We start from the raw sequence: 16,913 nt of genomic DNA, 5'->3' as shown, positions 1-16,913 counted from the left end.
GGCCAATCCAAATTAATCTGTTTATCAGACCAACATGTTTTACCGTGTTAGGTGAGCAGATGAAACAGTCCAATGCTTGCAGTTTAAATTAGATGCAGCAACCCAGCTGATCAGTTTATTGTTTCAAATCACTTCAAATACATGAGGGAAAACATCTCTTACACCTCATGGTTTCAACAGTTTGTCCAGTGAACATTGTAGAAAACACCATAATTTTGTTCAAGACAATTTCCAACGCACCACATAATGACCAATTTATTATGTTCACCTGTTCAGTCTAGACAATTCAGCTGCCCTGCAGAAAATCCTCTTTGTGAAGTTAATAACATTCGGGGGGTTTTTTGCTCCGTGAGAGGAGCCGGGCCATCATCTGGAAGCTGTTTTTAGAGGTGCTTATGTATATAAGTGCATTACTGCTGAGTGGTAATGTACCTAAGAAAGTATGTGTATGTTAACTGTAGCACTTTACCTACAGAAGAAAAAACAGTGAGCTGGTGTCATGTAAACTTTAACAAGGCGACAAAAGACACACTCTGCTACAGAAATACAGAAGCTGTCACTAGAAACAGCGTAAGGCCAAAAATACTGAGGATGTGTCAGATTAAACTTTTAAATACAGATACATCATCACCCCCCCCCCCCCCCCCCCCAAAAAAAAAATCTTTTAAAGGATGTGATGGAGACAACAGCCAATTATTTCCACTCTGTAAATTTCCAATTAAAAATCTGTTTTCATATCAATGGCAAACTGGGAAAAAAAAAATGGGACAATAGTGTCTGGAAGTTTTGATTTTACTCTAATGGAGTGAGAAGAATGAGAAAACGTTTATGCAAAATATCAACTCAACTGATTTCTGATAACTGAGCTGCAGCATACCATTTTAAACCTAGAACAAAGTAGTAAAATCCAGAGTGTATTTCCTATATCAGTTCATGTGTTTAATAATGTTCTTTCCTTCTCCTGTTGCTGATTTGCATTCTTACAAAACAGTTAAAACTGGAGAAAAAGAAAAGCACCAAAGAAATCCTCATGCATGCTCAATTTTACATGACCAGTAAACTTCTATTAGGTAATCTTGTTTAAAAAAAATGCACAAATCAAAAGGAATGCAAATAACTTCAGCAGCTTTTGAATTAAAAACCTGGTAGGTGTGGAACAATGAAGAGGCTGTGAAGCACTTGGAAAACCTGCGATTGTCTCCTCTGGAACCTTGAAGGAGTTTTAAAGAAAACTGGAGGTATTCCAAATGTTCCATTTCTCTTCATCTTGTTATGTTCCACCTGTTTTCTCTTGCCGTGGAAGCCCCACGAACTTCTGATTTAAAATGAGGTACAGGAGTTTAAGAGCAGTCCTGATCTGACACTACCCATAATGGTCCCCTCCCCGTTCTCCTCTGCTTCTCCCTCCATCCCTCTGAGAGTGAAGTACATGGCGTAGCTTTCAGGTGGAGGACTAGCGCTTTGCTTTGGCTTCTTCCACTTCTTTCTCTGATGAAAAATGACAAAAAAGAAAACAGTGCAAAGCTTTGAGTTTCAAAGTGCTAAACATTTCCATAAAACCCATCCAAACAATCTGAGTCATGAAGTCTCCTGCTGGTTATTGTAATTATGAGAACGGCACACTAAAGCATCAAGCCTTGCAAACATCTGACATCCTGGCGCTTTCTTAGAAGTTCCTGCCCTGCCTCATTTAAGAAAAATGCATTTGTATTCTCTGGCAGTACAACACTTTGTCTACACAGAACGTTTTTTTCCCCCTGTACAAACAAATCTCATATCCTCTTACAGCCCCAAGCCAGAGGGGGTATGTTGAATTATGTTCTGGAGCTTTTGTGTTGCAGCTCAACTCACTGAGGATGCAAAGTGCTCCATTACTCACAATATAAAAGCCACAGAAACAAGCATGATGCAGTCACTCTGCTCCAGACAGATAGATTGTTATCTACAAACTTTTACAGATGTTACAGAGATGTAGTTTGAAATAAATCTTGGATAAATCTGTGGTTCTGTGCACTCATGCACATTTTCAGAAACGACATATTTTTTAAAGCAGCTATTTAAATGAGCAGCAAGATGTATACTTTCTCCACACTGCACAATTTTCACTATCTCACCTTTCCTGAGTTCGTCTCGCTTCTTGGCAGCCTCCTCCCTCTGTTTCTTGATGATTGCCAGTCTGGCGAGATCAGCTCTGGCCTGCTCAGTCTTACCCTCAAGATGAAGTTTCATGTAGCGCTCTTTTGATTTCTGCTTTTCTATCTCTTCCCTGAAAAAGATACATTAAGATAGTAATATTTAGTCCCCTTGAAAATGTATGAAGCACAAACCAAAACATCTTTTGTTTGACACCCACCTCTCCCTGCGAGAAAGCTCTCTGGGAGCGCTGACGTCTACTTCAGCTACCTTTTTGCTCTTCTGAGCGACACGATTGGGATTCTCAATCTCAATAAGCCCCTCCACTCCACTCCTCTTTCTAACCTACATAAAGAAAGAAAAACCTTTGTAACACCAATCACTATGACAGGGCTTGCATCAAATTCTCTACACAAACTACCTTTAAGAACCGTGTACTGCTGTAGTTGTAATGAATCATTTGGGTGTAGTTGTTTTCCTATAAAGACATTTCTTCGTCCATCATGTTATTTATGGTGTGGTGCCAAATGTATAAAACATATCTGTGTGTGACTGTTGGTCAGTTCAGATCTGTGCCCTGTTGAAACACGCTCAGACTAAGGAAAAGGAATATTTGTCTAAACGGTGCTGTTGACAGTAAGCATTCAGTGAAAAACAAAAAAGATGCATTTTCAGGTTCTCACACAAACACCCACTGACAAATTAATAACACATTCACCTCAGACTCGTCGTCGCTGCTGCTCTCCTCCTCAGACTCTGAAGAGCCCTCTTTCTCTGCACCACCATTTTCTTCCTGTTAAAATACACATACAGTCATACTTAATGTCTTTTAAGGTAATAAAATATTTTTTATAAAAAACAAACAAACAAAAAACCCCAACAATTTTCACTCACCATCTCTCGCTGGGCTTTCATCTGACGATCAATCTCTTCAGGGTTGCTGAACTGCTTCCCGCGGCCCTTGTGGCCCTTTTTCCCTGCAAGACAATTTTTAAGCTGTCAGTGGCAAAAAGACAGCATCTATTAGCAACATATGTCTACTCTCCTCCATTAAACAAGTCGTTTGAATAAGTGACAAAAGCGTGCTCCCACTGAAAATGCTGCATCCAGATGAACAGAATTAACATTCTGAGAATACAATCAGCTATTTGGGGCGGGGGTGATAACTTATAAGTAACCTGCAAAGTTAATCACTGGGTAGACACAACTATGAAAATACTGGTTCTCTCTCACCATGTAGCCCTATGTTTGAGAACAAGTGCCCAGAGCTATCTTTGGCTGATGACACAATTCACAACCTGACATCAGAAATCCACACAGCCTGCTGCGTGAAGAGAAGATACCGTGAGCGCCGATGAGTCACACTGACGTCTATAGAGGGCCAGCTCCCCTCACCGGCAAATCTAACAGCCGACGACTTAGAAGGATGTACCGACAAAGAAAAAAAAACCCGAATAGTTTGACCATATATTTGTGATGGTAAACTGGTACGAAGACAACCTCCAAATAGAAATTTCAATAACTGATTATGTATGTAAACTGACACGGATGCTTTCTTCTCTGCGCATGGTATTAGCGGTTGAAAGCAAGCAACCAAAAAACAAAACAAAAAAAAGACTATTGAGGTTTAAGTTAACACCAAGTCGTCATCTGAGCTCACGTGAGAACAAATAAATAATTGGATATCGGTACGTCTCTGGTGCCTTTAATAAACCGTTCTTACCGGCACATTACATTATGCTAACTATGTAGCATGCTAAACATGCTAAGCATGTGTGAATTCAAAGGGCTAATGATCCGCTAGCTAAAATGTACTCGCAAAAACAGGCACATTATGTGAATTTTCGTTTTAATACTTACCACCACGAGGCATTGTTATAGGTGAGTTCTATGAAAGTCCACCACAACGTCAAAGAATAATACAACAGTTCACTCGAAACGCCGGTGATTTAAAGTGCTAGATGAAAAGAATAAAAAGTACTTCGTCTCTCCCGCTATTGGCAGACGCCTCTTTCGCTCGCGGAGACGTACGCATGCGCACTTGGGACTATGAGCTGCACTGCGCATTTGATTGAAAGGTGCATTGACCAATTGGATAAAGAGACTTAAATCATTCATAAAACTGGCATGTAACGCTTATCTGTTTAATAATATAATAATGCATAAATAAATAAAATCATAATCATATATTTGATTATTTGAATTTTATACAGTGCTCAATAAACACTTATGACTAACTGAACAACATAATTCATGCATAAATCAGGCTTTATTGGTCGGTTGGGAAGGAGAAGCTGACATTCAAGATACAGATACAGCCTCAGAGTTTGTGCAGGTTTATGCACTACTAAAACTAATAAAAGAATTAAATCTAACACCTCTGGTTTCCCTTTTCCTTTCACGGGTTTGAGCCTGTTTCAAAAGCATGTTTTTATTCTGTTTGTTAGTTAAATAAAAAAAAACAATGTACAAAAAATGAAGCCCTGTATGCTATGTATTTAAAATACTTATAAATAATTCTGACCACCCAAAAGTTACTCAGTAAGTATATGGAAGGCATACTGTATATGAGGGTTTTGCTCTATTTGGATGTGGAGCTGAATGAAAAGCTGTAATAGTGAATGAAGCCTTACTTTTCTTAATTTTTTCTTTCTAATGTGTTACTGTATATTTTTAGAGCTGCTATGAATCCAACAATTCACAAATGTTATTTTCTAAAAACCGAAAGTCAAACAAAAAGAAATGCCTTTTGTCAATGGAGTTTACTTTTAATCCAAAGAGAAAATAGAAAAAAAAATTAAATTAAAAAGCAGGTTTTACATCACATACAGATGTACAAAGTGTAGAAAATTGGCTGTATTGAACAAAGAAGGTTTTTAAGGTGAAATAATTCAACAAATTAAAAACAGAAAACATACAGTAAGTGGAAAATAAAGAGTAAAATGTAACACACAAGAATCCTCATTGTGAGGAAAATGGATGATATAATTACTTTTGTCCTGTTATCTATCGATACAAAAATATTTACTTGGAAGAAAACGCTTTATTCAACGGAGGCACTAGATCAGATCTGTCATTTTTTCCTTCGATGTTGAGTCTTGACTTCTTCCACTTCTTTCTCCATCAGGTGATACTCTACGGTAGTCTCCGTTAACTTGAAGGAAAAGATTAAAGATCACTATTTTACTCATTCTGCGACAAACCGGGTTATCATCATCATTATCATCATCATCATCACCTTTATTTATAAAGCACTTTAAAACAACCACAGCTGAAACAAAGTGCTCTACATAGGAACTATATAATAAAAGTTCATAAGATATAAATAAAAGCCAAATAAAAGAAAAAGTAAGGGTTATATAATTGAATGAACTGGTAATTACATTTATAACTTAAATATAATATGCAGCCTATAAAAAAAGCAGTATTATGCAGTTATAACAGCTTTACAGAGGAGGCAAAAAAAACTTTCCTACCTCAGAGCCTAATATTGCATCCATAATATTACTCACAATGTAATGCCAATTGATCTTACCATATCCAGGAGAAGTTCAATCTTTAGTTTTAATACGTTATTCTCTTCCTCCAGCTGGATATTCTTTTTCTTAAGCTGCTGAACTTCCCTACTAGACACATTTCCACCAGATTCTGGTTTCACAAAGGAGAAAAAAAACAGAGTTTATGTTGTGTTGGCCACAAGGAACCAGACGTTGATAATAACACACACAAAGAGAGAGAGAACTAAAAGGTAATTATTCAGAAAACCCATTACCTGTAATCCACTGTCCCTCTTCAAATTTCAAGACCTGACCTCCAATGTTCATCACAGGAGGGCCATACTCAAGGCCCAGCTCTATTTCTCGAGTTGAACGATCCAACTAAAAAAAAGATAAAAGGGTATAAATAACGGTTAATGCTATCTCTCAGGATGTTATGCAGATTAACTCTCTCTCTCTGTCTCTCTCTCTCCCCCCCCCCCCCCCCCCCCCCCCCCCAAACGTGCTGTACAACTGCTTCCAGTGTGTGAATGATGCTAAAATTAATTAGCTCACCGTGTGGAGGCTGGACAAGGAGGCGGATTTACGTGGAGGAACCTTTTTAGGACTAAATGGGTTTCCAAACAGAGGCATCCTCAGAGATTTTTTAAGGTCCTAGATCAGAGACGGCACCCGAATGAGAATTACAGTTTTTAAGATAACGCTAGCTTCACCTAGCTTCTCACTGTGTTTACCATCGTTAGCGGTGCACGACCAAATTAATGCTAGGTGGCTAGCTGCGTGAATCACTTATATCTCACAATTTAATGAAATTATCCCCTGCCTCTCAGAGTATTTAGGTAATGCTGTTTCAATTTAAATATACAACTAACATATTTACCTCCATACAGGGTATTTATTTAAGTTGGCCTGTATCCGTTTCTCGCAGAACATGCTTGCCACTGCGCAAGTGCGAATTTTCCATTTGTCCAAAGTGGGCAATCCTGAAACATTCCACGACTTTCGCACAAACTATTCGGGAAAAAATGTCCACCATAATACCCTTAAAGAAACTAAAATTTAATCCATCGTCTTACAGCTTTTTTTTTTTTTTTTTTTTTTGGGGGGGGGGGGGGGGGGTATCGTATTCACATTTTAATAGCTACTAGTTAGAATTTCATAAGATCTTCCTGTTTCTGAATGATAATGGAACAACCCGTGTAACGGAACGTCACCATGGTGATCTTTTACCGTCTTTGGGGTACGACGCTTTAATATTTTATTCGGATGAGCTCATATAATTAAAAAAAATAACTCCATACATTAAATTGACTATTATGAACAGCACAATGCAGATAATGATAATGTACAAAAAGTACAGATAATGAAACACTATTTCAGTAGGTGACGGCTGTACTTAAAATATACTGGCCCCGCCTCGCTTTGTACACGGCCCCAGTGGCCTAATGGATAAGGCACTGGCCTCCTAAGCCAGGGATTGTGGGTTCGAGTCCCATCTGGGGTGTTCTTCTTTTCGCTATCGTAACAAGCACCTTAGACACAGTTTAAGTGCTTCGTTGTCTGTAGAAGAAAATCTTCACATATAAATCCTAATACGTTTGAAGAATATGTGTGTCTAACTAGGCGAGAGGCAGGCAGAACACAGACTTCCACGGCTGACATGGAAAAACGCAGAATGGCACTCTGCGTACTGCTGAGCACTTTAGCTGTATCCGTAAAATCCACGGATGTATTCAGAAGAGCGAACGTCAAGCTCCAAACTTACCGTGAGTAACCTTACTGTGGCGTGTCTCTACACGGCGGGAACCTATTTTATATCCCTATAACTCCGCTAAACACAAAAGAAATATCTTTATCGCTATAAAAGAAGGCGTGTGGTTATGTTATATATAGCTTTTCTTTAATGGACATTTACTTTGTTCCCTCCACGCTCAATTTAACAGTTTTAAAATGTAACACGATTTGAACATGCAACTCGAAATACCATAGCCATTTAAATCCATTTAAACACGTTTTCTTTTTTAAAATGTTTTTGTAACACTTATGTTAACAAATGTAAGTTGAAAAAAATGCTTGTATATTCATGCAAGGACACGAACACAACATTGTGTTAGTGTCCTTATAATATTAATATGCAATTAATATTAATTTGACAGAAAATAGCAACACATGAGAAAGCTCTTGTAATTATTCTATCGGTGTCATGACATTATCTTACATAATGTGTGTTATCTAACCTCAAGCATGTAACCCATCCTTCTACAATGGTAGAGTTCCAAGAGGCCACTGTGCACTGGGATGCTGCCCAGAAAAGTGTGATCCTGAAGGAGGGGTTGATGGAGACGGAGGGGGAAGCCTATGGGTACTTCAATGACACTCTGCTCCTCTCAGGATGGAGCATCCTGGAGATCAATGCAGGCTATGGAGGAATCACTCAGGAAGATGAGACCACTTTCTTCTTGGCTGGTTACCTGGAAGGTTACCTCACTGCTGGGTGAGCAGCACAGGCTAAGTGCAAGCATGAAAATACACTAAGCACTATAAATGCAATTTTCAAGTGAGCCAATCATCTGGCAGCAATGCAGTCCGACACCTAATGCAGATACTGGTCAACTTCAGTTAATATATCGTTACACTTTGATTACATTTCTTATTAGGTGTAGCTGCTAGCTCTGGCTGTAACATGTGGACTGCTTTTATGTGGGCTAATCCCTCACTGCTTATTCTCCTTCCATTGCAGACAGATGTTCAGTCATTACTCCAACATGTACCCTCAGCTGATCAAGGATGAAAAGGTTCTGGAGCCCTTGAAAAACTTTTTGAGGTACAGTGTTAAATTATATCAAATCAAAGCCATGGATTAAGCTAAGAGTAATCCCATGTCTAATACTGGATTCATAAGCGTTTCTCTTTGTTTTCCATTGCCTTCAAGATGCTTTTTCAGAGGCTTGATTAACCAGTATTGTGCACAGAGTGTATATAAAAGATGGGTGTAGCCCTTCTCTGCTTTTAATAGCCTGCAGGAGGTGACTCTCCTGTTGGCACAAAGACTGTGTAGAAGTCTAGGGAAATTATCTTAATGCTCACTTAATCTGTGACCTCAGGAAAAACTAAGTTTATGGGTTCAGTCTTACTTGATAAATTCTGGTGATGTGGTCATTGTTATGAAAGTCAAATACTTTCTCATTCACAGCTGTGTAAATACAAAGCATGCAGTGGTATGCGTCAGTTCTCTGTCATATTTACACCTTACCCGCCACACCTGGGTTCAAGGCAGCAAAACACCAAAGATCGCAAAGCTTAGCTGAAAACTTTACTAAACTCTTTTAGGCAGCGGACGTCTACATCCATCTTTTATATACATTCTATGATAGTGCCTCATAACTGTCAACTGTCTATACAGAATTTACAAATTATATTTATGCATGATAGTAATGTAGAGTGATGTAAAACTGTGCCATCAAGAGACAAACGTTAATTCTAAAATTTGAATAAACCCCAGCAAACAAGACCAGTGGGCCAGAGAGCAGGTGAAGCTCAGGAGAAACAGTGACCCCTTGTGGAGGCATATGGGACTGCTCCTGGCTCAGCTGGATGGACTCCACGCAGGAGCTGCACTGTGGGCCAAAAGCAAACACAGGGAGGTGTGTATGTGTGTGTTTGTGGTTGTGAGAGAGTTGTCACACTCATTTCATGGATCTCTTGCCACTTGCTCTTTCCCTCCTGCGCAGCCTCTATCAGCGTTCACGGTCCAGTTTCTAAATGGTGTCGGTGACCTCTTGGATCTTGTCCCAGCTTTGACACCTCGCTCCAACTCCTCCGCAGGGTCTGGTGCTTTCAGGATGCCTGGAATGGGCCACTGCACAGCTCTCATAAAGGTTAGGCCAAGCTCATTTGGCTCATTTGAGGGAGCCCTTGGGAAAACCTCAACACAAACCTAACTGCTTTTATTGGCCTCTGTGAGCAGGATTTTCTTCTTTTAGATGAGTGTAAAAGGCCATTGCAAGGGGCTTATTTCCTCTTTCACATACACCAATCTATGGAACAAAGTTCAAATGGATGTGTGCTACTGGATTTTTTAAGACCCCTTTAATGTATCTTAATAAAGTTGCATCCACGTTAAACTCTTTCTTTTATGATTCAGTGATTGTATCTTGTTTCTTTTAAAAATATAGATGTTTCTCTCTGTCTCTCTCTCTCTTCTCTGTGTCTCAGGTTCTTCCAGGCTTTGAGAACCTGCTAGTCGGCCACTCTAGCTGGTATACTTATGCAGCCACCATGCGTATCTATAAACACTGGGACTTCAAGGTGTCTGACACACACGTAGCCACTGGAAAGATGTCGTTCAGCAGCTACCCTGGTACACACACTCCCACTATATCACATACAGTATAAGAGCCGCACAACTGCACATTTATATGCATAAATATACTCAAATAACCAATGTGTCTCGAGAAAAAAAGATCGATTTGCAGAAGAAGAGGGTTTTTCAAAGAACAGACGTCACTTCTTTCTTGCAAAAGCTCCGAGGGGAGGTGAACTTCTTATCCTTAATCCACAAGGGAAAATATGAACACTGACATCTAGGAATTAACCCAAATCCCCAATGAACATTTCCTACTCGACATAATTCTCCTGCAAAGCATGCAGCTTAGGCAGTAATGAGAAAACACTGAATCCCGTGTGTGTTTACGCACATGCTCGAACGGAGCTACTCTCCCCTCGCTGTAGAGTTAAAGGAGACTGAGAAATTTTGTGGCCAAAGATTTGTCAAGTGGACCAGGCCATGAAAAAATCCTCTTGTGGACTACAGTCCTATCAGGACACAAGTGGTTTTAAAGCTCTATATTTAGAGAGCAGCAGGCCAAGGATGTCACCTCACTATATTGAAACAAAGAGATGAAATACAATGGGGTCAGCAGAGGTGATGTGTACCCCCTGCGGCCTTCCTAAGCTGCTTCCCGTCTAACAGTACTGAGGATTTATCATTCACTGCAGGTCAGCACCATGAGAACAAGAAGAGATGCTGGGCAGTCTCAGTGGTGGAAATATTCAAAGACATCTGGCTTCTATTGTTAATAACACCTCCAGCAGAAGAGGCAGTTGTACTTCTAGTGCAGGAGTTGGATGTGTTTTTTCAGAGGAGCTTATTGTTTTTCCTTTTCATGTATAGAATACAAAGTAGTATAGAGCAATTCTACCTGGTGTTATCATAAAAGTAGTATGGCAAGTTGAAACTTGAAATAATTATAATACACGCAATCGGAAAAGGAATGCTGATAACACTTCGGGTACTTGCAATTCATGAGCGTGATATTCATATCTTTAACAAAAGTTATGAAGTCACATGAAAATAAAGTTTTCACAGCATAGAATGGAGTGCCATGAAAAGCACCTTTAACAGCAATAACTTGAAATAATTGTTTTCTTTATGACTTTAAAAGACTCTCACATCGCTGTGAAGGAACTTCAATCTACTGTTCTTTACAAGGTTCTTCAGTGTATTGAGGTTTGGGGGTGTTCTCCTGAGGTACAGCCACAGCATTCAGTCAGGATGAGGTTTGAACTTTCATTCTTTTCTTTTTTTAGCCATTCTGTTGTAGATTTGTTGCTGTGCATGGGATTGTTGACATGTTGCATGAACCCATTTGAGCCAAACTTTAGCTATCGGACAGATGTCGTCACGTTTGACTCTAGAACACTTTGGCACACAGAGGAGTTCTTGCTTGACTCGGTGACCACAAAGGTCTCAGATGATCACCCCCCCCCACCGCAGTGTTGACAGTTGGTATGAGGTGTTTGTGCTGATATGCTGTGTTTGGTTTTCAGCAAATGTAGCGCTTTGTGACTTATTTAGCTACAATTTTGCAGATTGAGGCATGCTCCGGTGGTCTTTTTGGAGAGAAGAGGCTCTTTCATGGAAATCCTTCCAAAAGAAAGACTGCTTGTTCAGTCTTTTGCTAATTGCACTGTGCTTAATGTTAATATTTAACATGGTAACCGAGGCCTGTAGAGTTTGTGATGTATCACTTGGGTGTTTTGCAGTTTCTTTGCACATTTGCTGTGACATCCACTACTGGGAGAAATTGTGGCATTATAGGAGCACACACAAACTCTGTAAAATAATGCTTTTATTGAAGTGCTCACATTTGTTGGTGATGAGCACAGCACTAACATGTGACCACAATGGGAAACATGTTAGCATACAGTTACGTATCAAGTGGATAGAGAGTAGTATTAGAATGCATGTGGTGCATTAAATATAAATACTTTAATGCACCACCAATTCATCAGAGCTAAATGCTCAGGGAAATACAAAATGTAGTACTTTATGGGCTGACTGATGACCCATATTCACCAGCTGGTCACAAACACTGTATGGCTGTTGTTGAGTCCAGACATTATACTGTATACTGGGTTTTCAGATTTTATATGCTAAAAACAGCTTCCTGAGTGAATCAAAATAATAAAGTTGCAGACCAGAAATCTGAAAACGTCTGAGCTAAAAGATGCTAAAGACTTGCTAAAAGAAACTGGGACATCATTTTTATTGTTGTGTGCAAATCATTTCAGGAAGCATGCAGTCATTTGAGACAAGGCCAGATTACTTTATTGTCATGATAGGAGAAAATCACCTTGGATTAAGCCACACTTTAATAAACACAGACCTCAGAATAAATTAACAGATAAATGATTTTTAAAATGCATTTACAGCAAAACCTCTCTGCTTATCTGTCTGTCCCACATAAGCTGTTCATTTATCAGCTTAACTGGCAAATTAATATTTATTATTGCACAACAGGAGCCTGCATCTCCTTCCAGAGTTCATTAGCACATAATCAGAGGTCCACACATGTGAAGAAGCAACTAAAAGCTCTGTTCCCTTTTTATATGTGCTATATAAATAAAAGTAACAAGACAAGTAATCATAAAAGCAGGATTGTTTCACTTGATTTTATATATTTTAATAACAAATTAATATTACTGTAGTACCTTAAAAAACCTTAAAATGCCTTTAAAAAATCAGAAATCACTGGTTGAGTTAAAGATACTTATTCCATTAGCTAATAAATACAAGTTAAGCATGTTGTGAGTTGCAGATGATCTAATCACGACACCGTTTGTTTGCTCCGACTTTATCAAATGACCCCCAACCCTCCCCCACTCCTTTGACTGTCAAAAAGAAACCTGCTGCGTGTTCTCCTCCTCCAGGCTTCCTGATCTCTCTGGATGACTTCTACCTCCTTGGGAGCGGCCTGCTGATGACTCAGACCTCCATCGGCGTCTTCAATGCCTCTCTGTTCTCTCAGCTCAGCCCTCACAGCCTGCTGGCCTGGCAGAGGGTCCGACTGGCTAACGGTCTGGCGCACACCGGAGAGGAGTGGGCGCAGGTTTTCTCCAGATACAACTCAGGTGAGATTTCAGTGATGTCAGTTAAGGCAAGCAGTGGTTGAGTTTTGAGGCTTTATTCAAAACCAAAGTAAGCCACAAATATGGAAAAACAGCTGTCAAATCACTTTTTAAAAATAACATAATTAAAAATATGGAGCCACTAATTCACATACATGCTGTTATTGCCCTGCCTTCTGGCTTTTAGACGAAATGCTGGCAATGCAAAAATTCACAGGACACATGTCCATAGAGATTTAGCAGTCTCTCAAACACATCGTTCTTCTCAATTACACCGTGCTTGTGTGTGTTAATTGGGAAGGCTGCTTTGATCTTTCACGTCACGTTGCTATGGAGGGCAGAGGAGAGAACAGGACAGGGTGTTCTTGAGACTGACAGCTCTTTAACAAACAGCAGAATTGGCGCTCAGATTCACCATCCTGCCAAGCTATTGCAGTGACCTGCAGAGCGTGATGTCATTTCATTCAAATCGGGTTATGTTTTAGGTTTTTATGGCATGTGCAAATATGTATCTAATAAGCCAAAAGTTTATGTGCTTCCCTTTCTAGATCCAAATCCCTCAGGTGCATGCGAGACTGTACATGTAAGCTTTTATTTTACAGTAGGATAGCTAACATGCAGCAACATGAGCTAGACCGACTACATTACTTCAGTATTGGTCTTTTAGTGAGTAAAGGTAAATAAAGTTGGACCACATCTCACAAAATCCCTCCAATATTTGTTGACACACAAAATCCAAGTGTCCATGGGACAGGGAGGAGTGGATCTGTATTTCCTTTGTATTTCAGGCACATATAACAGCCAGTACATGGTGGTGGACCTGAGCAGGATTTCTCTGAGTAAAAGCATCAGGGATGGAGCTCTGACTGTTGTAGAGCAGATTCCCGGCAAAGTCATGCACTCCGATCAGACTCGGGCGTTACGCAGAGGTAAGAAACCACCTGTATCTGTGTGATTACTGCTGTTGTTGATTTCTGAGTGACCTCCCCCTACAGTGTGCTCCATTTAACAGGTTATTGGCCGTCATACAATATACCATTTCATGCTGAAATCTACAACCTGAGTGGGTACAGTGTGATGTGGAAAAGATACGGGGAAGACTTCTCCTATGATCTCTGTCCCCGAGCTAAAATCCTCCGCAGGGATCAGGCCAAGGTGTCCGACCTCAGCTCCCTCAAACGCATGATGAGATACAACAGTAGGTGAAACAACGGGGTTATTGTTCCTCGTGCTGTATGTCCGCTCTGGAGCTCAAAGCACTTCACAGAAAACACAAATAGCCCAGGATATTTTTGTTCCCGTCAAAGTGAAAGCAGCATGACTAAACGTCAGACTGCTTCTGTTTCAGACTACAAGAAAGATCCCTACTCAAAGGGCCATCCCTGCAAAACCATCTGCTGCCGCAACGACCTCAGACCAAGGAGGCCACGGCCAGGGGGCTGCTACGACACTAAGGTCAGAGGACAGCAGCACATTAGGCCAGAATCAGGTCTGAGATCTGTTACGCGTGTCACAGTGTGAGGATAAAAACAAAATACAAAATACAGCATGTGTTTTGGTTGTGTTTTTGTCTGCCGATATAACCTTTGGTTAATGAGTCACCGCTGTCACATGCCCTTTAAATTCCCTGTTTTTTTTTTAAAGATCCAGTTTTTCTCTTTACTCCTTTTGTTATTTGTTTAACTATTTCAGTTACACTCTCAACATTTAATTACACTTTACTGTTTCCAGTATATGTTGTGTTTGTTTAGAAAGACTCTGTAGATTTGCAACTTACTGTAAGAGCCAGGGCTTCAGGCAAAGTGGTGCTTTAAGCTAAATGTTAATGTCAGTGAGCTAATTAGCCTTCAAGTTAGACTGTATACATAAGATGGAAGTAGCCTTGAGTCTGGAAAAACCTCACATTCTTTTTAATGACCAGCAGGAGTTAATGGTTTATATGTTATGAATATGTTTATGGTCTCAGTGCTAGGTATGTGTTGTTTTTAATAGAGCAAGATGTTGATTCTCTACATTAGAGTAAAACAGGGAGTATATCAGGGTGTGTTTCAGGGCGTGTCTAACCTGTGATTGACAAGTTGCTACCACAGAATTGAGCGTTGCCCTCAAATTCTCAGTTTGATCTGCCCATCAGCTGTTCTGTATTTGTTTGTAATAAAAAACTGCAGAGTGAGCTCATCCAGTAAGAACCTTTTTTTTTTTTAAACCAATCATTTTTTACTTGCTAAAGCTAGCATTCATTTTTATATCACAGTGAATTACAAACCTTGCACCTTGTTAATCAGTCTAGGACAACCGAAATGCACAAATCAGTGAGTATATCTTTTTATTAGACTACTGTCTGTGATCCACAGTGCTAATAATAATAAAATAAAACCGATATGTAAATCTAGTGTCCAAATATAGATGCCCCAAACAAGATATGCCACCAGGTGATATTAGTCATATCACCTGGTGGTATTAGAATAAAGGCCAGGTTATCACCTCTAGCATTTGTGAATGTGTGTGCAAACACTGTTGCTAATCTGTCTGTTAGATATTTCCTAGATTAAGTGAAAAAATATATTTGCTGCTGGCAAAATATGAAAACACTCTCCAAAGTTAATAAGATTCATTCACATTAATTACGTGTAGATTTCTGTTCAGTTCAGTTTAAGTTAAATTGTGCAGTGGTTGAAGCCAGTATTTCAAATGAAGCAACAAGATTTGATTAGAAGCATTAAATTACCTTTCTTTCACATGTTCCTGTTCCCTCCTCATTTCTGTGTCATAGGTGACGGACTACCAGATGGCGCTCCAGCTGGTCGCCGAGGCAATAAATGGCCCCACAACCCAGGGGGGTCTGCGCCCATTTTCATGGCTGTCCTTTAACTTCACGATTCATCAGGGACTCCCCCACACGTACAACTTTCCCTTTATCACCATGAGGCCCATGCTGGACAAGCCATAAGAGCACAGAGCTGGAAGATGCCATGCGTCCACGTGCAGCTGTGTTCAAATTCACAAATCCTGCGTCACAACACTGTTGGTGCAGCTAAACAGAGAGTAAAAAACTTGATTATTTTGCCAACATTGGTGTTTTTTTTATTAATAATTTAATAATCCATTTTAAAAACAAGCAACAACTAAAAATGATCAAAATGATGTATACTGAACTAGATGCCACTAGATGCAGTGAGGTGTTTGTGATGTAGTGTTGTGTTGGTCTTATTTCACAGCATCTATCTATTAGTGACAGAGTACTCTGAACTGGCATAAGGATTGTGGGCTTATTTGCGCTATTTTAACACTCTGTGTAAAGTTTCCACAAACGTTTGGATTTAAACCATCAGGAAAATCCTGTTCATTTTATATTTATTATAATTACAGTATATTTGTTTTTGAGTTCAATTCTATGCAGTATCTACTCAGGTTTGCACATTGTTGAAGGAAATTAGCTAAGTTTGCATAAATATTAGCTATACTAAATTAAATTATAACCTGTGGTGCATTTTGTCTATATAAACAGAAATAAAATTCGCAAAAACTGTTTTTGTGCAAAATATGAAAGGAAAATATGTTATTTTCAAAATAAAATATTCACAAAAGGTTCACGTTTCTGATCTGGTTGACAAAAAAGAGAAAAATACTCAGTTATGATAATTACATTTGACTGCCATGTATAGTATCTATGGGAAAATTAATAAACTCAAGTAACAAATTTAAGCAACATTTGACTGCATAACAAATAGGATTTCTCAAGTACTCTTACCTACTTGTCAGTTCCTAATGTGTTTTTACCACTAGACTGAAAGTCTCTAAGGGAAGGTTAAATTCATCACTAAATTAGTGTAAGATGACAAAAGCGAAGTATAAACCTAGACAACCTAAACA

General features: G+C 39.4%; 3 protein-coding genes and 1 non-coding gene across 9 annotated transcripts; 2 read left to right on the top strand and 2 right to left on the bottom strand.

Annotated features, from left to right (window-relative positions):
* Window positions 1-76: 76 nt before the first annotated feature.
* On the bottom strand, window positions 77-4,133 carry pdap1a (pdgfa associated protein 1a). The gene is made up of 6 exons (XM_085171468.1): window positions 3,994-4,133; window positions 3,028-3,110; window positions 2,852-2,926; window positions 2,354-2,478; window positions 2,115-2,266; window positions 77-1,488 (listed from the first exon to the last, which is right to left on the bottom strand). Exons 1-6 carry the CDS (start codon window positions 4,004-4,006, stop codon window positions 1,454-1,456), a joined length of 483 nt encoding a protein of 160 aa, XP_085027594.1. The 5' UTR covers window positions 4,007-4,133; the 3' UTR covers window positions 77-1,453.
* On the bottom strand, window positions 3,994-6,642 carry cby1 (chibby 1, beta catenin antagonist). Its single transcript, XM_085171472.1, has 5 exons — window positions 6,511-6,642; window positions 6,186-6,284; window positions 5,906-6,011; window positions 5,669-5,781; window positions 3,994-5,287 (listed from the first exon to the last, which is right to left on the bottom strand). Exons 1-5 carry the CDS (start codon window positions 6,514-6,516, stop codon window positions 5,207-5,209), a joined length of 405 nt encoding a protein of 134 aa, XP_085027598.1. The 5' UTR covers window positions 6,517-6,642; the 3' UTR covers window positions 3,994-5,206.
* A 100-nt stretch (window positions 6,643-6,742) lies between these two features.
* On the top strand, window positions 6,743-16,555 carry plbd1b (phospholipase B domain containing 1b). Of its 6 annotated transcripts, none has more exons than XM_085171453.1 (11): window positions 6,743-7,396; window positions 7,911-8,124; window positions 8,371-8,454; window positions 9,133-9,274; window positions 9,362-9,508; window positions 9,846-9,990; window positions 12,843-13,043; window positions 13,829-13,969; window positions 14,053-14,238; window positions 14,389-14,495; window positions 15,814-16,459. In XM_085171453.1, the coding sequence occupies exons 1-11, from the start codon at window positions 7,291-7,293 to the stop codon at window positions 15,988-15,990; spliced, it is 1,650 nt and encodes a 549-aa protein (XP_085027579.1). In that variant the 5' UTR covers window positions 6,743-7,290; the 3' UTR covers window positions 15,991-16,459. The 6 variants fall into 6 exon arrangements, with proteins under 6 accessions (XP_085027579.1, XP_085027578.1, XP_085027580.1 ...); XM_085171452.1 differs by having other exon boundaries at window positions 7,902-8,124; window positions 15,814-16,454; XM_085171454.1 differs by having other exon boundaries at window positions 8,022-8,124; window positions 9,133-9,508; window positions 15,814-16,555.
* trnar-ccu (transfer RNA arginine (anticodon CCU)) lies at window positions 7,062-7,134 on the top strand. Its single transcript has one exon. It is a non-coding gene; the product is annotated as a tRNA-Arg (tRNA).
* Window positions 16,556-16,913: the final 358 nt, after the last annotated feature.

The sequence above is a fragment of the Neolamprologus multifasciatus genome, chromosome 8 (assembly GCF_963576455.1).
Source record: "Neolamprologus multifasciatus chromosome 8, fNeoMul1.2, whole genome shotgun sequence".
Taxonomy (NCBI): Eukaryota; Metazoa; Chordata; class Actinopteri; order Cichliformes; family Cichlidae; genus Neolamprologus; species Neolamprologus multifasciatus.
This window is presented reverse-complemented; position numbering and strand designations above follow the sequence as displayed.